Raw genomic sequence first — 26,982 nt, forward strand, 5'->3', positions numbered from 1 at the left:
TATATAAAACAATCCTAATTCCTTTTTCATACCCTTTCCCTCTTCTCCCTCTCTTTGTGTCTCTTAAATATATTCTCATTGGAGTAACCTATGTGACTCTGCTAAAATATATATCCAATCACATGACTTCTGATACCCACAGTAAATATATATCCAATCACATGACTTCTTTTACCCACAGTAAAACAAAAGAAGAGTTATTGAACTATAAGGCCCTACATGACCTGACTTTTCACCATCTCTCTAAAATTCTCTACTATTATTCTTTCTTTTCCTCATTTTGCTACCCCGTTCTCCTGTCCCTACAGCACTGAAAGCACACTTGGCTTAGAAGGGCTATATCCCTAATGGACACCTGATTTTCTTCAGTTCTATTCAAATGATACTTTCTCAATACAGTCATTTATTTATTTATTTTAATGGTGTTGGAGATCAAATCCAGAGCTTTTTGCACACTAGGCAGGTGCTCCTACCACTAAGCTGCATACTGTAATTCCTAGCTCTTAAAGGGATATCTATTTTTGGCCTTCTTTATTTCCCTTTATAGCATTTAAAATCTTTTTATATACATACTTTTATGTTTCATTTTCTTTATTGTTTGTTTCTCCCACTAGAATATATGCTTCATAAAGGCAGGATTTTTTTGTCAATTTATTTACTGCTTATTTCCAAGATCACCAGGTATATAGAAGGTACTCAATAAAAATACTAGTCAATTTATTGGATTAATGTTTATTAAAATTCAAATATAATTCATCACCAAAGTATATCTCACATAACATTTTATTGTGGTTTTCCTTATTTAAATTCTTTCACATATTTTAATAATCTCAGTTTTCTAAAATTTTGTAATTAAGCTAAGTGGTGACTTATCTGAATATTTTAAGATAGTGCAGTCCAATTTAATATTTTCAAAATGGAAAAATAAGAATCATTTTCCTAATGCAGTTGTACATTTAAAAGGATCTATTTTTGTTTTATAAAATCCTTATGGTTTTTTAGAAGATAGAGGGACACAACATATATCAGCTCTATTATTGAAACAAAGTTGATTTTACCATTTTGCCTAGAAAAAGTATCAAAATATAAATCAGATTCCTACAAATAATTTGAAGCTTTAACTCATTTATGAGACTTCAATTTTTTTTCAATTATGTAATAAATCATGGACATAATATTTTTTATTGTCAGGAATAGGTAGACACTAATATTTCCTAATTACCTTTGATATCTTTAGCTTCACAATTTTATTGCTATTTATTCAATCATTTATAGTTAGCCATCTGGTCATACGTAATATGATCCTGCCACGGCAGAATAAAGATATTCTCAGAGAGCATACCATGAATAAAATATACTGAAGTTGAGAAATTTTATAAATGCAGTTTCAAGATTAAACTTGGTTAAACACAGAGGGAATAAAAGATTGATTTGAGTTTTATGAATAAAGCTGGCTCAACTAAATAATTTTAAAAGATTTTAATGATGCTTTACCAAGCAACGTTACATTTGAAAAGTAAACTACCATATTTCCTGTTCTAGAAAAATTTCAAGGAGAGAATTTTTAGACTGAATGTTTGTTCCTAGCATGGATAATTTGTATTTTTCTACTAGTTAATGGTTACCAACTAGTTGCCAACCAGTAGCAAGAATTTCCTAAATCCCTACTGTGTATTATCTGCTTTTACATATTTTGGAGATTATAAGCAGTACACATATATATTTTAATCTATGCTTTTGAAATTTCTTCAACTAAAATGAGCATTGACTAGAGTTGGAGAGAATATTTAACAAATATGATTTTAGTATCCGAAACACACCAGCACATTGCTAAATTCTCAGTATATAAATTGAATAGAATAAGTTGAAACATCAAAATACTTCTAATTAAGAAGAATCACCAGAGATGTTCTCTATAAAGTGCAGAGAAATGAGCAAACACATCAAATAATGGTTAAGAGAAAAATAACTAAAATATATATAAGATGTGAATTGTGGAGAAATGATGGTACTTGATATGCCTATTAAATTGATTTATTTTGATTAACAAAATGCCCTGAGAGCTCAAATTTCTTTAGATGCTCATTGTTAAACATACTTTCACTTTCCCCTACCCTGAACTTTCTAGTATTCTACCCGCACTAGCTTAATGGTGCTAGGGTAAGGACAATGGATCTTTCTTGGGAATGGTCACATTCCTACATAACACTAAGGCTGGTTAACACAGGGACTCTGTATCCAGCACTTGGAGTCACTTCCTGTTTTCCTGATCTGTACAAGCCTGGTGAATTCTTTCATTAAAAAATAAATTACTCCTTGCAAAACGCCATCATGCTTATTACGATAGCTATGGTTATCAGACTTCACTCCATTTTTTAAGTGATGCACACTTTTCATTTTACCTCATCTTGCTGGGAGTTGAGCAGCTGCAATTTCATGTGCTTCATGTAGGCCATGGTAATTGGCATGTTGTAGTCAATCATGCTGGTCACCAGAGTGGGAGGCTTTCCATTATCTGTAACAAAACATTTTTCATGGGTAATAAAGGTGATATTGCATTCTACCTGCAACTTCAGAATGATCTAAGTTTTCCAAATTAAAATAGGCTTCTAGACAACAAGAGTTTAAAAAGCTTGGTAGCACTGTGGATGAATTGCAGAAGAAAAGAAAAATTAATGGTAAGTTTTTTATAAAGATGTGTTGACACAAATTAAAAATATGAATACATTATTTCTAACTAGGGGAGCTTTTAAAAATCCTGAGTAACAAAAATGAAGCTAATATAATGATTAAAGACAGGTATTTGTATTTTCCTCCTTTGCTGCACAGTTATTTTCTATATTACATCTGAGTGCCAAAGGAAATTTACTTTTATTTCTTTCATTGATCAGACTGCTCATCTTCACAAACATGGGAATAAGTAGTAAAAATATATCCCTGAGAACGATTTAGTCACAGAAATATATGTGTACTTTGGTAAACAATCTAGAAAATTTTAATGATATCAAAAGCCAAATCAATTTTATGTAAAATTTTATTAAAGGAATTTCATATTATTCATTGATTTCTAGAAATAAGGAATAAGTAAACTTAAAAGGTCATTGATAAAAATCAATTTCCTTGCTGAATAGATCTAAAATACCGCGGGATACTATGACACGTGGAAATTAAAACATTATTATAGGAAAAAATGTTATTTTCCACAGTTGAAACTTTCTTCTAGGAATGGGCGCTGAATTACTTCGTAAGTGGATATTCAAAATTCACTTACTCCTACTTGAATAAATGGGATGATCTGACTTGTTGAACTGTTTCAGTCTACCACAGTTTTATAAAAATGTGAGATATAAATTGCCATTATGAATAAAATTACTTTAAATCTCACGATTTGACACTGCGGCTACCTTTATGATCTGCTCCGTCTGGATTTAAATGCATTCTTTTCTGGCACTCTGAGCAGCTCATTAGAAATCGAGTCACCGCTTCTCTTGGTAGGAAGGCATAGCTCTCTGAAATCTGAAATGATTCACAAAATATAGGTGTTATTATATAAGCTCACCGAGCATGGTTTAACAGAAATGATCGTTGTATTTCTAAATAAGACGCGTTATTCCATAATGGCAGGAAGCACAATGAAAGCATGCACTGCATACCATGCATCATTTCAAGAAATATCTATCCAGCTTGCTTAGATGTCTCTTAATAATAGCCAATAATGCCACGTGGAGAGTAAGACCTCAACCACATGGGGCTAGGCATCTGTTTATATTTCTGTATTTATTTTAGGAAAAATAATTATAGAATACTGAGAATCTAGTGATTTTTCCTTATTAGAAATTGTCAATATTTGTAAACTCACTACTGACACAATCACAATTTTATCCAATTTACATATGTATTTTAAAGTTTTGCCCCAAACAGAAGCAATAAACTCTGGATTCTGCATAATCAGCATTTCATTATTGATTCAAAAATATTTTAAGTGAAATTACAAGATCAATTCAAAGAGAACTCGTGTATGTATTACTGCAGTGAATCATCCCTTCCACAGAAAATGACACACCTAGAAATGCACATAGGCCACCTGTCTCATTTATTTTATGCAGGTTGCATAATTTATGTTTATAATAGCCTACATGGATTGTCACAACAAGCTTTTCCTGTGCCTTATGAAGAACTTTGTTTGCATAACCACGATCTAGAATCAAGTTAGAAATCAATGCTCTTGTCATATGATTTTTAAGTATTTATTTTTTTAAAAAAATCAAGGCATTTTCCTTATCAACACAGATCGTTTTTAAAGGGAAATGAATAGATAGTTAACTATCTTTAATTAAAAGCTGGCATTGACCCAAAGAGTCTCATTTGGAGAGGGCTTCAGTTCACCTCACAGTACTAGCACTTGTATATAAAATACGAGATGAGCAGGAGAAAAACTAAACTATAATTCACCACTGTTATGGCTTGCATCTAGATGCCCCCACCAACAAAGTCTCATGTGCTCGTAGGTAGGGCTTTCTGGAGATGGCTGGAGTTAGGGTGTGTGATACTGGGATTAAGGATGTGTGATAACTACATGGGTTTACTATAGTTCTGGGTGTGAATAATGGAAGCCCTGCTCTGGGTATGGGTGGCACCAATCAATAGGTTCATAGCCTCGATGGAACGTAAAAGAAGGGAGGAAAGGTAACTTGCTGCTGCTGCTGCTTGCTGCTTGCTGCTTGCCATGTCATTGGCTATTTATTGTTTTCAATGTCCCTTTGCCATACCACCCTGCCTTGGAGCCAGCCAGTTCAACTGAAATCTCTACAAACTGTGAGCCAAAATAAACCTGTCCTCCTTTAACTTTGAGTATCTGGTATTTCATCTCAGTGAGTAAAGTAAGACAAACACAAATGCCATTGATGATTTCTCCAGTGCATGCACAGCTGTCATGAATATTAATGTATTTCAAGTTAGTAGAAAGGAGAGCAAATACGCACAAAATATATCTTTGAGTGTAAATGTGTGCTAATTCCTTTATTGGTGATTGGGTCAACTTTTGCTAATCTATGATGTAGAATGAGCGCCAAATTGAAGAAACTCCCTCTATTAAGACACAACAATCTAAAGTTCATGTTTCCGTGAATTTAACATCAAAATCAGTTTATATTACTTCATCTATCCCATTGAATATCAGGGAAATGAAGGTAAAAGAATACAAAAGAGAAGAAATAAGTCTATATTAAAATCTGCTATGCACCATTCTTATGGTTTTTTGCTTTGTTTTCTTTTTATCTATGTTAGTGCCTTTTGATATTGTTCCTTTTTAATTCTCTTTAAAATAAAAAATTCTCATCACTGTCCTTTTTTCTCCCTTTGTATATATACACATATATAAACAAGCATACATGAATTTGATTATCTCCCTGTTTTTACAAAAGAAACTAACATTTTCATCTGATTCATTTATGTGATTAGAGATAATTTTTGCTGATTCCCTGAAAACTTTCTTAGAATAACTTAGAAGTTAAAAAAATTATATTGCATGATAAATCATGATAGTTCATAATTTAGCTCACTTGGATTAATACTCCACTGGAACCAATGGAACTATGTGGTAAGTTCATTATCAAGCAGAGGTTAAGAATGCCCATTCACTTTCTTGTTCAGTAGTACCCAGAAGCAATGGAGTCTTCCTAAGCACTGAAGTCATCACTAATATTCTTTCTGAACACACTGGTATGAAGTTAGAGATCGGTAACAGGACAAAAATTGAAAAAAATGAAATATGTAAAAATTTAACAACAAGTTCCTGAACAATCAGTAGTTTAAAGAATAAATCTAAAGGTAAATAAAAAAGTATCTTGAAAAAAAATGGAAACACAAGATATAAAAACTATTGGGATGTAACAAAAATAGTTCAAAGAATAGAGATGATAGTGATGAACACTACCATCAGATGACAGTGATCAACACTAAGAAAAAAGAAAGCTCTAACATCTTAAAAACTAGAAAACGTAAAGAATGAAGTCCAAAATTAATTTAAAGGAGGAAGTGGTAAAGCAGAAATATGTCAAACAGAGAGAACAAAAACAATTGAAACAATCAATTTAGCTAAAAGTTATTTTTAAACAAGATAAACAGAATTGACAAAACTTTGGTTAGACCAAGAAAAACACTCAAATAAATGAAATCATAATTTGAAAAGATTCAAATTACAAATGATAGTAGAGGAATACAGAGAATCATAATTGAATACAATGAACAATTGTATGCTAAAAGTAGAATAACACAGAACAAATGGAAACATCCTAGAATTCTGGAGCCTACTAAGAATAAATCATGGAAAAAATCTAAACAAATTAATAATGAGTAAGGAGACTGATTATTCAAATCCTCTCAATCAAGAAAAGCTCAAGACTAACAGCTTCACTGGTAAATTCTACCAAATATTCAACGAAGAATTTCAATGCTTCTCAAAATCTCTCAAAAATTTGACAAGGAGGAAATAATTCCAAGTTCATTTTATGAGACTAGCATAATCTTAGTACCAAAGCCAGACAAGCCTAACAATACAATTATTGATGACTATAGATGTGAAATTCATCAAGACTACTAGCAAATCAAACTCGATAGCACATTTAAAGGCTGACACACCATAATCAAGTGGGGGTTTGGCCTTGGAATGCAAGGACAGTTCAATAAAAACTGATCAAAATAAACATTAACAGAATGAATGGATAAAATGTAATTTCAACAGATGCATAAAATGTATTCCACAAAATTTAACTTTCTTTCATGGCAAAAAAGCTCTCAACAAACAGATATAGAAATGCCCTAAACACAATAAAAGTTATACATGAGAACCTATACTTAATATATCATAAACAGTGGGAAAAACTGGAAGCTTTCCTCCTAAGCACAAGAATAACACAAAGATGCCCACTTTTTTCTATTCAGTGTGGCGCTAGAAGTCTTAGCCGGGGCAATAAAACTAGAAAAAAGATGATAAGTCATCCAAATTTGAAAGAAAAAAGTAAATTCATCTTACAGCATGCTGTAAGATGCTTTATTAAAAGCATGCTGGCATGCTTTTAATAGAGAAATATGTAAAGACCCTGCCAGAAAACTGTTACAACTAATGAATTAAGTAAAGTTGCAACTTAGAAAATTAAACATACAAAAATAGTTGTATAGCTACATACTAACAATGAACTACCCATAAAAAGAAATTTTAAAAAGAACATTTAAATTAGCATCAAAAATAAATAAAATGGCAATAATTTTAAGCAGGAAGTTAAAGTTTTCCACATTAAAAACTATGAAGACATTGATGAAAGAAAGTAAAGAGGGGCTGGGAGATAGGTTAGTGGCACAAGCGCCTGCCTGGCAAGCGTGAGGTCCTGAATTTGATTCCCAGAACCAAAAAAAGAAAACAAGAAACTAAAGATACTAATAAGTTGAAAGATATCCTACATTCATAATTGGAAGAATTAATATTGTTAAGATATCCATATTACTCAAAGCAGCCTACAGGACAATCTAAAGTCAAGATAATTTCTATCAGCATTTTGATGACATAATTAGAGAAAAAGCATCAAATCCATATGAAATCACAAAAGACCCCAAATGACCAAATCAATTTTTAGCAAGAACAATAAATCTGGAAGTATTACACTATGCAGTACAAAAATATATTACAAAGGTATAGTTATTGAAACAGTATGGTATTAGCAATAAATACACACATATACCAATAGAAAGCCTAGAAATAAATCTATGTATTTATGATTAATTGATCTTCAATGGATGTACCAAGAACACACATAGGAAAAAAGTCATCTGTTTACAAAATTGTGAAGAGAACACTGGTTATTGAAATATAGAAGGATGAATTTAGACCATTATCTCATACCATATACAAAAGTAACCCAAAATAGAACAAAGATTTTTACCTAGCATTTGAAAACTCAGCACAAAAACTTCTGACATTGGAAAATGTCTTATGGCTATTATCCCAAAAGTGTAGACCAAAAAGTAAAAATGAACAGATGTTATTATATCCAATTAAAAAGCTTCCTTAAAGCAAAGGAAACAATGAATAGAGTGAAGAGACAAGCTACAGAATAGGAGAACATATCTGAAAGCCATACATCTAGTGAGGGGTTAATGTGTAAAACAGTTTAATAGCGAGAAAATGACCTCATTTTAAAAATTGTCTGCTACAGTATGAAGGTACCTGTTTCCTCAAAATTCTTATGTTGAAAATTAACCCCCAGTGTAGTAGTATTGGGAGGTAGGGCTTTGGGTCTATAAGGTCACAGGGCCAGAACCATTATGGTTGGGATTAGTGCCTATTCAAAGAGGCCTGGGAGAGATTGTTTGGCCCTTTTGCAACTGTGCCATGTGAGGAAATATTGATGACGGTATTCCTTTTCTTTTTGGCACCAGGATTCAAACTTAGGACCTTGTGCTTGCCAGGTAGTCACTTGTGCCACTGAGCTATATCCCTGGCCCAAAGAAATGTATTCTTATATTGAGACTTCATGCCATACAATTGAATGAGTGAAATTTGTATTTGCCAGGTTTGATCCTCAGCACTACAAAATACAAAACACTATCTAGAAATAAAGAACAAAAATTGAATAATTTTTGATTTAGACACAGTTGTAGAAATATTCTAGTAACACTATGACCAATTACATAAAATATCATGCATAAATGTCTATTTCTTAGACTGTAGAAATTTTGTTAAATTCATTACTTACATTAATAAAGGTATTCACACAGTTTCTCTCTTTGATTTATTTAATAATTTATATTACTAAATTTCTTCATATGTTAAACATTCTTGGTTCCTTGAATTCTGGAAAGAAGCCACTTGGGTTATTCTTTCAATGCTTTCTGGTTCAATTATTTTTTTCACTTTTATTTTTACTACTATATATTTACAGGAGGTAATGGTTACATTAGCATGTATTATTCACTTTTTGAATGTAGCTACTTCTGTTTCTGGAGAAGACTTCGTTGTGGCTGTTGTTGTTGTTGTTGTTGTTGTTGTTGTTGTTGCTAGGAAGGGACTTGCTAAGTCACTAAGCTGCCTACTTTGGCCAGACTGGCTTGAACTTGTAACCCTTCTGCCTCAGCCTTTCAAAGTGGTGGTATTATAAGCATGCAGCACCACACCCCACTAGAAGCCAATTTTGGATATGTAGTACACACCACTACCTAGATTACCGATGAGGAAAATATTTTACTAGAAAATATACCCTTAAAATGCTTTTATATTTGTAAAAGGTAGAGCATTTCTGTAAAATTTGTTCAAGAACTTAGGAACACTAAGAATGCTACCACATGTCAATAACAAGAAGCAAAGCATAACATGAATAATTACTAGTCTTGCTCCCTCTGAACTAAACATTAAAAAGACAAGCTGTCATGTGATAAACCACACATTGGCTCACAACAGAAACACACATGCATGGGAAGGTTTAGAATGTAGCCATATAGAACCTTATGAATTAATAACCTGATATTATTTTATCATAAGAATACTTGTGGGGCATCTATTTCTTAGAAATATTAATTTATATGTATCTAGATTTTTAAATGTTTCATACTTAGAAAAGTACACATCATTATTTTAAACAAAGCATGAAAGTGTTACTACAAGAACCATCAGCAGTTATTGTACTTCCTTAAACTGGACTCATGGTTGAAGTTTTATTTTTATTGTTATTTATTAACTTTTTGACTCAGCTATAGTTGAGGAGTTGAGGAGCTGTGGTACTTGGTAATTTTTTACTACTTACCACTTGTAATGGTCAAGTTTGTTGCATGGCTCAATTTAATTTTCAAGGAAAATATTACATCTAAATTTATTAGGACTCGAATTTGTGAAGAATATAAAAACAATAAAAATCATATTATTAATTTAAAGTGGAAGTGGAGAAAATTTTTATTTTTTGAAAATTATTATAATATTTCTACATACAAATAATTGATCTGAACTATGTTTTGATAGGTTGAACAATAGAATTATCCTCAAAAAAATAGTGCCATGGTTCCAGAACAACACTATTCCTCTGTGTGTAAATGGCCCCAAGGTGCTTCAGATAGAAGAAGAGGCAGACAGGTTGGGGATTGCACCAAGAAAATTTATTGGGGACCTCGTAACAGAAGAGTGATCCAGGACACCAGCAATGTAGTTATGCGTTCAATTTGGATGACACATTGGGTAGTATACACTGGTCTAGAGAAAAGGGAGTTTATCCAAGCCAGAATATACATGGTTTCTCTGAAGCTAATATCAAAGAGCCTAGCACTAGGTTCTACTGTAAAGTGCAATATACAACTCCAGTGGTTTTGATTATCTTTATTATGCTGAGAAACAGTGCAGGGGAAACCAGCCAGATTATTCGGGGCAATCATTGTGGGTATCACACTCAAGATGTCAATCATTTCAAGGTGAAAGCATGCAACCACATTAGTAATCTAACAATACACTGATACACCTGGTGAAAGTAATGAGCAAATCCTATGAGGACCATTGCTGCTGATTGTCTATATGGGGGCTTAGAAAAGAAAAAGAAACAAAGAAACTATTTGGAATACATTTCTAAAGAGTTCACTGACAAAATACTATAATTTAAAGGATGAGCATTTGACATTGCCCATCAATGTCCTATATTTCTGAAGAAAGAAAAGCACCACTTTAAAATCCCGTAAACATTAAAGACGAATTCTGGCAGATCTCAAGCACCGCTCATTTTTGTCCTCGGTGTAGCATCTTTATAGTAAAAATATCAAGTATCCAAAATAACTGGCATAAAATATCAGCCATAAGTAAATTAACTTGAAAAACTAATCTTCTACATTCAGTAATATATCATACCTAAAGTTTTCTACATTTACTTTTAAATGAGAAATAAATTGCTATTCCAAGTTATATCTGAATATTTGAAGAACTATAAAGGTTTTTGAAATTTTTTTTAAAAATCAATTGTCAAAATCATTTAACAACACATAGTTGTTTTGCTATATATTTTTTCTCATATTATGTATCTATTGGTCAGCTTTCCCATGGCTGAGACACAACACTTGACGTTCACAACTTAAATGTGGTGAAGTTTAATTTAGTTCATGGTTTCAGGGGATTCAGTCCATGATCAGCTGGCTCCAAGGCAGAAATATCATTGCAGAAGAGGGTGGTGGAACAGACCTGCTCAGCTCCTGGTAACTGTGAAGCACAGCAAGGGAAGAGTGCTAGAGAGGAAGGAATTTGGGACTGGCTACAGACCCCAAGGTCACAACTTCTTGATCCATACAGATACATCCAGAAGTGTACTTTACTAAGACCTTCAGTCACTCCCAAGACAATCAAGTTGACCTAACCAAGCTTAACCACCACAATATATCACAGAGTATGAGATTATTTACTATTCTCAATCAACAAAATATTGCAAATTGGGAGAAAAAACTTGAAACACAGAAGAATTCTGAAGCAGAAAATTTTGTCCCATGCCTTCCTTTATGCATCGCTAACATCCTAATTCTCTCACTGTGTTACATATCTGACCATTTTCAATAGAAAGGCTCTCTGACTTTCCTCAGATTGTTTATAAATGTGCAACTCTATAATTCCTGAAAGGGTAGAAAATTAGCCTGATTCTCATTAATTATGTGACATTATTACATAGTTGGCCTTCTAACACAGTACAAAGTACTTCTAAGCAAGCTATGTGTAAGCTATGATTAAGTTTTCAATTAATCAAGTATTTGTGGATGTTAGCGTTTAATCCTCATTGCCATCCATGAACACGCTACTAGCTTCACATTATGAAGTTCTGTTTAACAAAACAGGAAACTAAGCTTCAGGAATTTGTGCATTTTGCCCATAAGGAGGAAGAGAGGAGTCACATGTGGTACCATGTTATCAGGACCTAGTTCTTGAGCCATTTTGTTTTTTAACCACTCCTTCTAATCAATATTGAAAAAAGAGATGCTTTCATCCTCAAACAGCTAAGATATTAACCTTAGAGCATAGGTTAATTATTCTTAAATGTTTGTAATATCCCCTGGAATGGGTTTTTTTATTAGTAGAAAACACTCTAGCCCTTTGAGCTGACCCTCCTGAACAGGAGAAGCAACCGAATGCTCTGTACTTTGCATAAGTTTACAAAGTTCAGTAAGAAAGATAGCAGACTACACAGTAACAATATAGAGCTCCACCTACAAGAAATTAAGATGCCATCTGTTCTGTTCCTGCAGAACTGATAGCTAAAATGATGGCTTAGGGACAATGCCATAATATTAGGATAGGCAAGAACTAAACTCACAGGACTCCTGCTTTTACCTGGTTTGTTTTTTTGTGTTTTTTTTTGTTTTTGGGGTTTTTTTTTTTTGTTTTTTTTTTTTTTTGGTTTTTTTTCTGGTACCAGGAATCGAACTCACAACCTCGTGCTTGCCAGGAAGGCACTGTGCCACTGAGCTAAACCCCAGCCCCAAGACTACTGCTTTTAATAAAAATGTATGAGACTGTGAATATCTGTCTATTTTTAAAGGAAATATAGACTGTAAGCAACTGTGTATCTCTAAGGAAAAACACTTGTATATCACATGACATTGATGAATCATGTGCATTAGCAATCATTTTATAATATAACCAAACAAAATTAATCTATCCAAGATCTTTAGCAACTAAGATCATACTGTTCTGACCTATGCATGCCAGTGTCATTTAAAAACTAGATCAATAAGAGTAAATATCACATATTTAAGAACTTACTTGATACTTTGGTAGAATATGATTCTTTTTAGATTTTGGGTTTGAAAGCTAATGAAAATTGGTTTAATTACATTGCTATTCTTAAATAATTATCACTACCATTTTAAAAAAAGTGAACTTAAATAATAGCAGTAATACCTTCATACTGCTAGGATAAGAGCACAGAAACTATACGTTTTGCCAAATATTATGCTCTACACTCGTAGAAGAATTTGCCCTTGTGTGCCAAAATTTTGACATTTTCTCCTACGAGACCCTACTCTTTGTGGATAAACAATAAATTAGAAATAATCTAGTGGTGTTTTCTTAGCTTACTTTATTTGAGAAAACTTCCAGCAAAAGTCATCTGCAATGTTCATAACTGGACCATGCAACTATAGAAAAATTATTTTTAAAAATAAATTTCAAATGGAGTACAAAAAAAGTCTTGAAATCAACTGTCATTAAAGAACCTATATGTCTTGATTCATAAAGTCATTGCACAACTTAGTCTGAAAAGAACTCTCTGAAGAAGGCAGATCTAGGCTTGGAAATCATCCTTAATCCAACTAGTGTCTCTCTGCTTTTATTTGTTTTATATACTATGTTACCTTTGTGTCATTTCAACGGAGGGTTTTTGAACTTAAAGTTTACGGTAATGTCACATTTGCTCACTGGAATACACATTTGATTTTCATTCCTTTACGTCTCACTGCTGTCTATTTGATTGTTGTTATTTATGTACTTTTCATCTAAGAATTTTTATGTTGACCCCTCATAAAAGAATTCTTCAGAAACACTTCATATTTAAACAGCTATTACTAATAGATGTTTCCAACAGGTTCACATTATCTAGGCACTTCAATGCCTAGAATTGTATCTACCAGTAGCTAGCATATCTAAAAGCTTTCTAACTTTTTAGACCATTAGCACAGTGTAAATATATTTTACACTATAAACTAACACATATACCTACTCATAAAATAAAATGGATTGTGCATTTTCTAGTCTCTTTTTAGTTTTCTTGAAAATGATCACAATCCACAAAGCTGACTTCACAACTCACTGTTGGGTTGTAACATGTAATGCAAGAAACAGTGGTCTAAAACAGGAATCGGTCTGTCGATCCAAAGATTTTTGTGTGGTGCTTAAAGAAGATGGTGGGTATGCGGTCAAATTTAAAATGAAAGTTGGCGTATCCAAAGGAGGTCTAAAGCATACAGGAATATTTTTAGATAGTTGAGGTCAATTTTTCAGACCACTAAAAGCAATTCCAAGATTTGAAGCAAATGCTTTAAGTGTAGAGTGAAAGAAATAAGAGGTGAATACAGTAGAGGCAGGGAATCTGTTTTCTAGGGGCAGGGAAATAGTATAAGTACTAGACGAAAGCAGAGGCACAGAAACTCAGTGCGTAATGCAAAAACCCATAGGAAGAAAACATGCAGAGGTGACAGCATTCGAAGGCAACACTGGATGAATCTGGTATTGTTGCATGAGGTGAATTAGTAGTAGATCAAGTGAAAACCAAAAACAAAATATGGTGTGATTTAAGTTAAATGATGAACAATTGTCACTAGAAATAGTGCTTTGCTTCTTTACTGATACTTAAATTTTAGACATATTGCTTTTTAGAGGAAGCTCTTTTTTTTCTTTTAACTTGTTTAAAGTTATGAACATCTCTTAACTTCTATCTTTATTTCACAATATTTAAGATAACTCTCGACTGAGTAGATCTGACAGTAACAGAAGAAGAGAGTCAAATACACTGGAGGTGTATGCCTACAGTTGCAGGTACTATTTTTATGTCACTTCTTATGATAGACGATTTGCCTTCTAAAGAACAGGTCGTTGTAACAGAGAATTCTTGCATTTCATAAAAAGAATGATCAGATGAGCACTGGAAAAGATTTTCTTCATACAGTTTCCCTAATAGTAAAACAGAAAGAATTCCTAAATATTGCATGTACATAAATTATTCATCAAAGCAAATGTTTATAGAATTAGTAGAAGCATAAAGAACTACAACTAAATTACACGGTAACGCACAATGGGAGTGTGGCAAATTGGCTTCTCTTGATTTTTCTTGAAGGGTTCTATGATGAGACATTCATGCTTCAGTTGGGGTTTAAAGGAGAATTAAGGGTTTAAGTGTTTAAGTAGATCACCTTCCAGATCTCCTGTTCATTCCCCAGTCAACCTTTTGCTGTTTTCTATTGCAAATCCCTGTTAAAATTTACCTTTCACATACACAGCAAATATGTGAAGAACCAGCATTTCTTTTGAAATGCACGGCCAATAATACAGTTGCTACAGTCACTCAGAGCACATAAAAATTAACGATCTTAGGGGAATGGGAAAAGATGAAGCAGAGCTTTTGCTCTGCAAGACAGCCTAGTAAGTTGTACAACCCTCATACATTTATGCAGGCAAAGCCAAGAGTCTGTGAGTTGATAAAAATGCACCATGGATGCAGAACTTCTTGCCTGAATTCTTGAATTGTTCAACTGGCAAAGAAAGAAAACTTTTGCAGAGATACCAGGTAGTGAACTGACCAGAGTTTTCTTTGGAAAAATCTATCTCAGTTGGGGTGTTTACTATGCTGTCTAGGTGAATTTTGCAAAAGGACAGCAGGGATGCATTTTGATTTTCACAGTTGCTGAGGGTTGTGTTACTGGAACTTAGCAGCCCTTAAGGGTTATGGATAACAAATGACTGGGGTTCTTGGAAGCAATGTTATATGTCTTCTCCAGAAAAATCCAGGCTGCTCCTGAGAGATAGTACTTTAGAATATACTACTAATTGTACAACTAATAAATATATAGGTGATCAAAGACCTCATATTTACCTCTTCCCTACTGGTGACAAAAATGACACCAAGTAGAAATTTCTAGATCCAAATTCTAAATTCTCACAAGAAGTGGCCATGTTATGTCAGCTTTAGCCAGATGTCACATCCTTTGCAATTACTACGTCCAAGGAGCAAATCCCTGCCCTACTTCAGCTCTGGTAAATGTTAACTCTCAACAACAGTGCAGAAAATGGAGTTTACAGAGGATGAGAGGATGAGGGGTAAGCAACAGCACCTGAAAAGAGATGGATAAAAGCTGGCTTCCTTTTCCTCAGCCCAAGACAACTGTAACTGCTCTTTGTAAGGCTGGTGAGTACTATTTTCAGGTCTGGTAATGTGAGGAAAACGTTGGTCGGAGCTGTCCACATGTCACCAAGAAACACAGCTGCCACAAAACAATAGGCATTATTTAAATAGAAAAGAGAAATTTATAACACGTCACCACACAGGGAAGTCTGTATGTTGAAGGACTTTCTATTCACTTCATGTAATAATTAGGGCTATAATATTTGGAGCAATTATTATGTTAAAGTCCGTACTATTCTCTCTACAACCTCACTGCAGTCCCCTCCACCCTGCATCTCCTTCCTGTTATGTTTTATCCTAAGCACACATCTAGATAGCTACATAATATGTGTACACACATGTACAGGCTTTAATAAGGCTGAGAGATTTTACTCTTTATACACAGGGAAACATAAAGCTCTGGATGTGAGCAGGAATCATCCACTAGTAAGGGTTAACTGGGCTACTTTTTACCTGCATTGGCTCACTGATACCACTAGGGTGCACTAAAGTAGTAATTTAGTAGGCCGATATAAAGAGTTAATGAAGTTGCTCCCTAAGGTTAATTCCCTTTTAAGGACGATTCACTGCAATGTTATTTAATAAGAAAATTATTGATGACAGAGTATGTGATATCAGTTGATGATCAAATGATTTGGGTGAACTCAGATCCACTCCACTACTAAGAAGATAGCCTTGGAATATAAAGGATTTGCACTATTATTTTGCTTACCAGCAATGACTCTTGATTGTCTATATGAGAAATAAATCAGTTCTAATGAATAGCAGTAACACTATTCTTCTGTTTTTAGATCTCTATTTAAAGACTTTAGCTGCCATGCCACTGATGTCTTTAGCTTTTTCTTTCTGAGATGTTTTACACATCTGACTAAATAGTTTGAATAATATTCATCATTTCTAGTTATCCCCAAGCAGTGAGATTGTTCTCACATAAAAGTAGACTTAACATTATGGGTACTATGTTTAAATTTAAAATCTACTTTCAAGATTTAGATTAAACCCATTCATTAGTGTATATGTGTATGTGTGTTTGTGTAACACATATAAATGAACCAATGTGTGCAAATATGAGTAGTGTGTATATATCCTACCTGAACGGTGATACCATTGTATAATACCACACCAAAGCTTTCCCTGAAAAGCAAATGGGTAAAATAATTTTTTCTGTGTAAAAAATACACATATATATATATGTACCTACTTGCCTAAAATCAAAGGCACTCTTTTTTGCAAGCATGAGCTGGGCAGAGCACTGCCCTTATAGCTGTGGTTGTGACTTTGAGCTTATTACTGCTCAAAATAACATATTTTTACTTATTAGTTGGAATAAAGAAGGCAGAGACTTCACAGAGACAAAAACAATTTATCCTTTCAACAAGTATTTATGGCATACACAGTATAGGCCAGCTTTATTTTTTCAAAGTTGTGCACTATACTCTCTGCATCAGGGACTATCTAATTTTAAAAACATTTAATATTCTAACTATAAAAAAAGTAAAACAAACAAGCAAAATAACTTCACAGCATTATCTGTAAAATGTCTACAATTGCATAATGTTTTGCCAAAGGACTCTCCAAGCTAAGCCACCTGTAAAATATATTTCAGACCCCTGATGTATTATATATCACTATTGGTTATTAATAAGTTCAATACTGGAGAACTTCTACCAGAACAAGTCTCACTTGAGGTTTTTCTGCCTCTGTTAGACTCTAGAAGAATTGTTTATTTAAAGTATTGCACTTTGAAATAATAAAATAGAATTTTAAAATGCTACCTTTATAAAAAGGCATGGACCTATAAACGTTTGTTGTGTTATTTTGCTTTAATTTTCTTTTTACATGGGTTAAAAGAAGGTGCCTTACAGACACAAAGCTAATTTTTCACCCCCAAAGAATATTTTCTTTACCCCTTTGCTTTAGAAATAGGTATGTAATTTCTTGCACTTGGCTCAATAGCAGAAAAGGAAAAAAACGCAAAATAGTAAAAGGAAGTGAGAAGGACCCATATACACAATATTCTAATTTTTTATTAATGAATCTTGCCTAGACAATGATTTTTGAGAAATTTAATGTTTTAATTTTTAATCTAATACTTTCCACTGATTTCAAAATAATGCTTCTTAACTCTTTAAAAACTATTTCTACAAATGATATTATTTATCTTAAGAAAATATTTCAACAGAGACTGCTGAGGCATCTCATGTTCATGTTGATGCTATCGTTCTTGACTTCTAACCAATAAACACATGCCAAAGGCTATTACACAGCACACCTCACTAGGTCTCACAAAAAAACAGACAGAAGTGAGGCAAACTCGGGAGTCAGCAGACCTATGTATGACACTTTTCTCAAACCTTTTCTGTATCATTCAATTCAGCTACAAGCAGGAGACAGAAGCAAATTTGTAAAATGACTATTTAAAGTATCAATGACTACTAGCAACCTAATTTATTCTCGGCTTTGTTCTGCACAAGGATATTTGAATTTTATACGAAGGCTCAGTGTCAGTGGTTTAACCCAAGATATTAAGTGCTAAATGTAAAACTTGAGGCACTGCGATAGGGATGGGAAATGTGTTTGGAACCAAAGCCTTCGGACACTAATCACAGAAGTACACAGGTAACCTCCTATTCCAGCAGCGTAAGATTTAGCCAATTATAAAACCCGGTACCAGACTCTAGGTCTGTAAGAGAGGCAACACTGATCTTCATGTCATTCTTTGTTTACAAAAATATGTAGAAAACAATAAATAAACAAGTAGGATCTGCAGAATAATCGTTATGCTCAGGTCAGGAACAAGCGCAGTTGAAGCACTGACACAACCGTTGTGCCGCGGCTTAAAGGCACCTTATCACTGAGGGAGCTGCCCTCATATAATGTGGGTAGGTTACTGCAAACTTCTTTGCAAAATAGAGACCTTTAAAAAACCCGCTGACATTTTATCATCATTTTACAGTTTTCTTTCTTTGATTATTGTTTTTAAACATAGAAATCCTAAGGTAAATAGCTTTAGATCTGTTTAATATTGCAATTAACATCATCATGAGTACAATTTCAGGAGAATTCTCTAGAGGACAATAGCCCAAAACTCCCATCTCTGTGATATACTCGCCAGCCAATCTGCTTTTATAAAAATTGATACCTTCCTAATATTTTAACATTTCTTGTGCCAATCAATTTGGTTCCTGTAGTCACTCTTTTCATTTTGTCCCCAAGAACAGTAATGTCCCCATATACATCATTACATTGCTTTAAATTCTTCAGATAATGCATGAAATCAAAATACAGCCCTCTCAGTTTATAAATAAGCTGTAACCTAAGACATAAAGGGTTAAATAATTGTTTAAAACTCTTGAAGTTTAGTTTAATGCTAGTTTCTCACACCATGATGGCTGCAAATTGGGCTCATTAATCACAATGTAAGTTTAAAAGAATTCTGTTAATTCTTATAATAAACTAGCATTACCCGATGCAAGTGAAATTACCCTATTTAGTAGTAGAGATGCTGAACTCATAGATATTTATAAAAAGAAAAATGCAAAAATGATATGAAATGAAATTTTAAGGTTAAGCTTTCTACATAGGACAGAACAGATTTCCCCCATTAATTTTCAGAATAGGACTGCAGAAATTCTACATGAAAATATTGTTTTTCTACAGAATCTCTCTGGAAATGACTATCCATTCATATTGAGAGGAAATCACTAAAAAATCATCCAATTTTACTATTTTTCAGAAAATTAAATTGACAGTTTTCTGAAAAAGTAATTTAACAAAAATTAACTTCTGAAACCTTCTGCAATTTGTTAATTTTAAAAAAGAAAACTTTGGGAAAAATCAAATGAAATAGCTGAAATTCTTATGAATGTCACCTGGCAGGACAGCTCCAACTGCTCCAACAGTGTGATGCTAATTGTATTAATTGTTCTCTACCTGGATCATGAGTAAGTAATTAGAGAAGGAGAAATAAAATGAGTGACAAGCGTTCCATATGCCAAGCTCTATATGTGCATTAATACATTTATTCATGGTACCATACTGTGTATATTATTATCCCCTCCCAAAGAAAAAAGGAAGTAATTTGCCAAAAGTGACAGATAGGAAATAAGTGCTAGGTTTGAAATTTTAAATGTGTTTATCTGGCTTCCAGCCTATTTTCTTTTGGCGATAGCATATGCTCTCCATGCTGAATTAAATAAATGTAATGATTGGCAGCTATGTCTATAAGCATACATGTGGGTAATACATTTAAGTTTATGATATCACACTACAAATTGTGTACGTGTGTCTACACACACACACACACACACACACACACACATATATATATATATATATATATGTTTTTTTATATTTTTTTTTTTTCTTGATACCAGGAATCAAACTCGGGACCTTACCCTTGCCAGGAAGGTGCTTATACTGTTGAACTATATCCCCGGCATACACACGTATATGCAGGCTGATCTGTCTAAAGATAACACTGGCTTCCCTCTTAGCTCTGAAGTCCCATCAGTGAATCTTATTTTAGATACAGCAAGAAAGAGCTTTGAACCTTAATCCTTTCATTGGAGCCTCATTTAAGAAATCTTTATGAGCAGACAGTTATGCTCAGATTATTATAAAATACAATTAATAAAAGAAATCAGAGAACTGTGATAATTTACTTACTAAGGGGGAACTTTAGGCAAACATTGAGAGGATTTAAGAAAAAAAGACAATATATTGAATGTTTTATATTACACCATGAATTCTCAAGTTACTTTCCAAGTTGCTAAATACACCTGCATTCAATTTTTAGAACAAAAACATATTTTAAGTTCAAACATAAGTGATATTTAAATATTGCACACCTCTTTTCCATTCTGTTAATGTATATAATCAAGATTTGACTTAACTGAGTCGACTAAAGTAAAAAAAAATGTTGCACGCTATCTATACTTACTTATAAATATATTCAATGCACCAGTAACAGTGAATATATACAAAAATACAAATGCAGAAATAAAGATCTGCAAGATAAATAAAAATGAATAAAATAATTATGGTAGCCTTTACATATTCCTAAAATGTGTCATTTTATGTGGACTTTCAAGAGCTCATGAGTAATAGAATGCATACCCTCAAATTTTATCTACAATCAGATCAAGTTGCAACAAATTAGAACTTAAATAATGCCTAGATATTTCAAGGAATGATATACTGCAGATAGAAAAACCAAATAGCATTCAAAAGTTAATCCAATATTAAAGACCACCATTTCCTGCAGAGTGAAAACATAGAAAGAAGATTTGCAAAAAAGGCAAAGTAAATAAAATGATCACTAAATTTATTGATAATACTGTTAAGACAATATGATACGCTTTAATGATTAGTTGTATAAGTATAGTTTCTTGGCCATGTGGAAAAAGAGAAAAAGAAAGTCAATAAACATAATCATGCATGCTCTATGAGCTAATGTGTTAAAAAAAAAAAATCCTTAACCTTTATTGGAACCACTACAACTGCAATAGGTATCTAGCTAGTCCTACAGGTGACTATCCAGTGCCAGCATCACTGCTGAGAACTAAACTAATCCAGTAATCTGTGACTCTAACAGCACTAAACCACTCCATTTCATATTGCATTTTATTTTGTGCCCCATCAATTGAACATTCATATTAATTTTTAACATTAGACTCAATTCATTTTAGAGTCATGTGCACAGTTTTGCTGGTAGCTGCAGTGAGTTCTTCTCCTTTTTTCCTTACACTGAATTATTATGTCATAAAATGAAATGTTTCCTAATTAGGATTCAATTGAGAGATACCAGCAGGAAAAAGTGTACATCAAATAGAACCTTCCTAATTCTAGGATAAAGTGATAACATTTTAGATGAGGAAATACAAAATAAACTTGGGGAAGGAAAAGAATGTTTGAATAGAATATTTGAAATTGGGTGTTTCAGACTGTTTAGATTTTCATAACATTCTCACATTACAATGCAGAAAATGTCTCACTAATGTTAATAGAAAACTGGATATTTGGAAATACGTATAACAATGTATTGTAAGCACTTAGCATGTGCAGTGGCAATAGATCAGAATCTCTAGACTCCTTTACGCAAACAACATGAGAGTTTGACTCATGTTTCCAATTTCATGGAAGTGCTGTAATAAACACATTTTAAGATTCAATTATTTAAATTGCTTTTGGCACCTCAACAGATTTGGCTGCCACACTACGGACAAGAAAGGCATTTTTTAGGGGCTGGGGATTTAGCTCAGTGGCAAAGCGCCTGCCTGGCAAGCGCAAGGTCGTGAGTTCGGTTCCTGGTACCGGAGAAAAACCAAAAAAAAAAAAAAAAAAAGAAAGGCATTTTTTGCTCCTTTTAGTATAATTATTTTCTTAACTATAATTGAATTTATATATTCCTATCTTACAAAGTCCTATGAAGTTCAGATAGCTATTTTCATGAATATGCATAATCATAAGGTACATAGTTAGTGATATTAGTAGGCCAACATATAATTTCTCCTTATTGCTGCCCGGAGGAATGGCTCTGGCTTAGAAGACAGGCAAAATAAGTATGTTCAGTAATATTAGTCTCTGTAAAAATTTCTCAAGAAGGTAGGTCATTATCATTAGTTGTGATAAGAATGTCTTCTGGATGTATAAGACAAAAGAAAGTTTATGTGGCAGAATTATGTAAGGAAACTTACAATAGTGCCTGCCCACAAACCATGCAATTTGGAAACAGCCAAGAAACAAAACCATAGAGAAGGAGGAATAAATACAACATGTATTAGGTGTTATTATGCAACTACAAAGATTCTATATGACCCTGGCAATATAGCAAAATATAGTTATGGAAAAGAAGCTATTTCTTATGCTCAGTAGCTAATTTTCAAACATATGTACCTGTATTTGAAACTTTGAGAATTTCACACATTTTTCTGTATCTGAAAAAAAAATGGATCCAGACTGATATTGTGTATCAATATAGCTGAAAACAGTTAATATAAAGGTAGCCAAAAGCAAAGTTCAGTAAGAATTTCAAAAAAGGATATTATCCTGATTGCTGATAAAGCACATCTCATGTACACTTGGCTCATATTGGAAAATAACTTACTGCTCAATTTTGCTAGAAAGGATAAAATATCTCTAGTAATATTATTTCATAATGTTTTAAAATCAAATAAAAAGCTAGATTAAAATGTCTAGATCAAACTGTAGGTATAATTAGATACTTCAGAAACAATATATAACTACATTCTGAAAACATAGATATTTCAATATCTAATATCTAAGGCAGTTAATTACATCAGCCTTTCATATAATTTACAATAAAACATTATATATTTCTACTTTTTAATGTTCAAGGGCATTATATTTATGAAAATAACATATATTGTAATAATCTATTCTGGAAAATAACATTTTCAATAGTCTGTTCTGGAAAATTAAATACATAGCCTTCAGGACAAATGTATTTAATACAAGGCCATATAAGAAAAGTACATAAAATTGTCTTATCCATATTATTATATGGATGAAATAGGAAACATCTAAATTATTAATATAGCTTGAAGATGAAGAAATGCAAAAACTGTAATGAAAGTATAAATGTTCATATCTTCTAGTCTATAATTTACATAGAACAACACACTAAATATATACTGTAAATATATCTTTCCATTGTGGGTATTTAACTTGGACTACCACAATATATATGACAGACTTGTAATCATATGACCAAACTAAGGTCAATAAAAGTTATAGTTTAAGTGCTGAGTGTAACCATGATATGGTCTAATTTATATTCAAGATGGAATATTAGTAATTATTTTAAACCACTTAAAAGGCAAACATAAAAGCATCTCCAAATTCATGCTTTTTTTTCTTTTTGACTTACTGCTTTGTAAGTTCTCTTCTGTCCAGCATGTTTTCGAATTTGTTCTCCATTTGGCCCGGTTTCCACATGCATCGAATAGATAATGTCGAAGAAGTCTTCCACCACGGCGACCCGCCGTAAAGACAGCTTTTCATCTACCCCCACGCCATCCTAGAGACAGAGTCAAGGACACATGGGAGTCACAAGGTCATCTGAAGTTAACACAGGAAGTCAATTGAGTCAGAATATTGAGCTGATCTGAACCACGTCATCTACATAGAAAACTTAGAAAATTTTTAAAGAATATCCTACAATTTCGTGCATTACTTATCTAAAGAACTTTAGTAAATAGGAGAAGGAATAGAAAATAAATGTAAATCATACTTAGCCATAAGCTCCATCTTTTGCGGTCTTTTTTGTTTGTTTTTTTTTTTTTTTTTTTTTTTTTTTTTGGTTTTTTTCCGGTACCAGGAATCAAACTCACAACCTTGCGCTTGCCAGGCAGGCGCTGTGCCGCTGAGCTAAATCCCCAGCCCCCATCTTTTGCGTTTTAATAATGACTTTCTCTTAACCATCAGTATAACTTTCTTAAATTATTTTAAAGTCTATTAATTTTATTTCAATGATTTAGTTCTAAATACTGATTCATTCATCGTGTTTCAGTTGCTGAGACATGGGCATTGTAATTACAAAAATAAAAGAGATAATATAGAGTCTCTACCCTCAAATATCATATTATCTGGGGAAAATACATCTATTATCAATATTAGATTAAGACACAAATGTTTTAAATGTGAACTGTAGATATTGCCTATGTGTAAACTATGGGTGGTTTTTTGTTGTTATTTTATATTTCTGAGAAAAGGTCATGCTATGTAGTCTACACTGGCCTTGAATGCACTGTGTAGCCCAGGTTGTCCTTAAATTTGCTGGAATTTTCCTGCCTTAGCCTCCTGAGTCCGGGGATTACAGGCTTGTGCCACCACGCTGGGCTACCTATGTGTAAACTAAGGATCTGCCACTCAGAAACTTAGTAGTTTATACAAACCACTTCAATCTCTCTAAATTTCTATTTTCATGGCTGCAAAATAGAGCCCACTTTACAGGGTTATTGTAAGAATTACGTGTAACAATGTGTGCAAATGATATAAACCCGGGGCTGGGGATTTAGCTCAGCGGCAAAGCGCCTGCCTGGCAAGCGCAAGGTCGTGAGTTCAATTCCTGGTACTGGAAGAAAAAAAGATAGAAACCCGATGTTTGACATATAGTGAACACTCTATAAATGGTATCCCCTGCTATTTTGATGATTATATACAAATATAAGAGAAGAGCAAACTACTATAGGCATTCAAAGAATAAGTGTGTCACTAATTGCTAAGGTAGTTTCTGGGAAGAATATGATTAGTACAGGTGGGAGATGAGGCAGAGCACGAACCACAGCAAGGGAAGTAGGACAAGGGACAGTAGTTCACAGAGATGATCAGAAATAAGAAGTCAGGGCTGAGATAATGTAAAATAAATAATCTTATATGGCTGCAACCTGGAAGAGGCTTCTGCTCTGAACACTCTCTCTCTCTCTCTCTCTCTCTCTCTCTCTCTCTCTCTCTCTGTCTCACACACACACACACACACACACACACACACACACACACCTTATTTGTACCCCAAGGAAAAACATGAAATAGCACAACAGAGCAATTAAAGCTGATACAGTGGAATAACTAAGTCCTACAGTCAATGCCTGACATGGCAAGAGCCTCACTGAACACTAATTCCAGCAAGCTAGAGTTTACTGCAAAGCCATGAAGAACACACTGGCACATTCTGTTACTTTGGTTTTTATTTCTTTTATATTAGACCTTGAAGGTAGCAGTGGCCAAGGCAGTATACTCACACGTTCAGCTAATAAGGATCTCTCACTTCGTTAGACTAGAAATGTTCCTTCACAAATTACTGTGATGCATGTTGCTCCCAGTTAAGCTCCTGACCTTTCTCACATCTCTTCTTGAATGTGTCCTGGTATCTCTCCTTTACGAGGGCTGACATTGCCTCACTGCCTTGTAACACAAGATAAGCGTGCATTGAGACTGCAAAGACACTTAGTGAATCTTGGGAGCAACCATTCTGGAAAACCTTCCACCTTTGATGCCAGTCCCCAGGAAAACACCGTCTTATGTGCCTCAATCTGACTGTCTCTACATCTTCAGGGAACATCCATTTTTCCTAAGCTGGGAAACTCAAATTCTACCTATCAATCAGTAAAACCATCCATGAAACTCTGTTTTCTTGACTTCCAGTCATAAAATGTTTAGTATCCAGTCAATGCCTTGATGAATAAACATAAATATAATAATTCTGTACAGTTAGTAATTATATGTGCTTATATAAATTAGTATATTACTTGTTCCTAGGGTCATTTGCATATTTATTCAATGTCCCATTAAACACTAAAACCACAATTTATTTGCTCATTTTATCAAGTACCCACCAAAACCTAAACAGTGCCTAACCCTTTGCTAGTTAGTACAGTCTCCAGGTATATAACCTCATCAAAGTGTTTGGGGAGCTACCTAATGCAGAAAATAGATGCTGAACTAAAGATTGCTACAGTGGTATATACATGTCCTTTGGCTTCCATGACAAATCACCATAACATGAGCTGCTTACCAAGAAAGACATTTCTTCTCTTGTCATCCTGGAGATCATATGTCCAAAACTGAGCTGTCAGCAGAGCTGTACTCACCCTGGGGAATCCTATGGTGAATCTGTTCTTTACTTGTTTCAGCTATAAGTGGTTGCCAGCATTCCATGGCTCCAGGACACATCATATTGCCTTCTCTTCTGTGTACCTCTTATCTAATTTCTCTTTTATGACGACCTTTCTAACGACCTTCCAGGTAATTCAAGGTAATTTCTTCATATCACAATCCTTAAATTAGTTATACCCATAAAAAAATCTTTCTTTAAACAAGGTAATAGTTTTAGTCACAGGAGTTAGGAATAGTTAGGTTTGGGTGGCCATTATTTAACCAACTACGGGTGGTACTGGCACACAGAAGGTACAGATTGTGCTATGAGAAATGTGCTAGAGATGCTTCAAAACTAATACTTAACATTCTTTTAAAAAATCAGGAATTTGGTGCACATCAAAATAATATGAAATCACATATACTTAGGGGAGGGAAATGTTCTATAACCCTTCTATCATGT

General features: G+C 33.6%; 1 protein-coding gene across 3 annotated transcripts in view; it reads right to left on the reverse strand.

The window, feature by feature from the left end:
- The window catches only part of Nol4 (nucleolar protein 4), a 325,024-nt gene that overhangs the window by 218,001 nt on the left and 80,041 nt on the right, over positions 1-26,982 (reverse strand). For 2 of the 3 annotated variants that reach the window (XM_005372768.2, XM_005372767.2), the window contains exons 2-4: positions 23,794-23,943; positions 3,405-3,516; positions 2,403-2,515 (exon numbers count right to left, since the gene is read on the reverse strand). In XM_005372768.2, coding sequence (XP_005372825.1) covers positions 2,403-2,515; positions 3,405-3,516; positions 23,794-23,943 — 375 coding nt within the window. Of the gene's footprint in view, positions 1-2,402; positions 2,516-3,404; positions 3,517-22,799; positions 22,835-23,793; positions 23,944-26,982 lie in introns of those variants that run through there. The other variant, XM_005372770.1, reaches the window with a different exon arrangement.

Source organism: Chinchilla lanigera, unplaced genomic scaffold (genome assembly GCF_000276665.1).
Source record: "Chinchilla lanigera isolate Chin_1 unplaced genomic scaffold, ChiLan1.0 scaffold00001, whole genome shotgun sequence".
Lineage (NCBI taxonomy): Eukaryota > Metazoa > Chordata > Mammalia > Rodentia > Chinchillidae > Chinchilla > Chinchilla lanigera.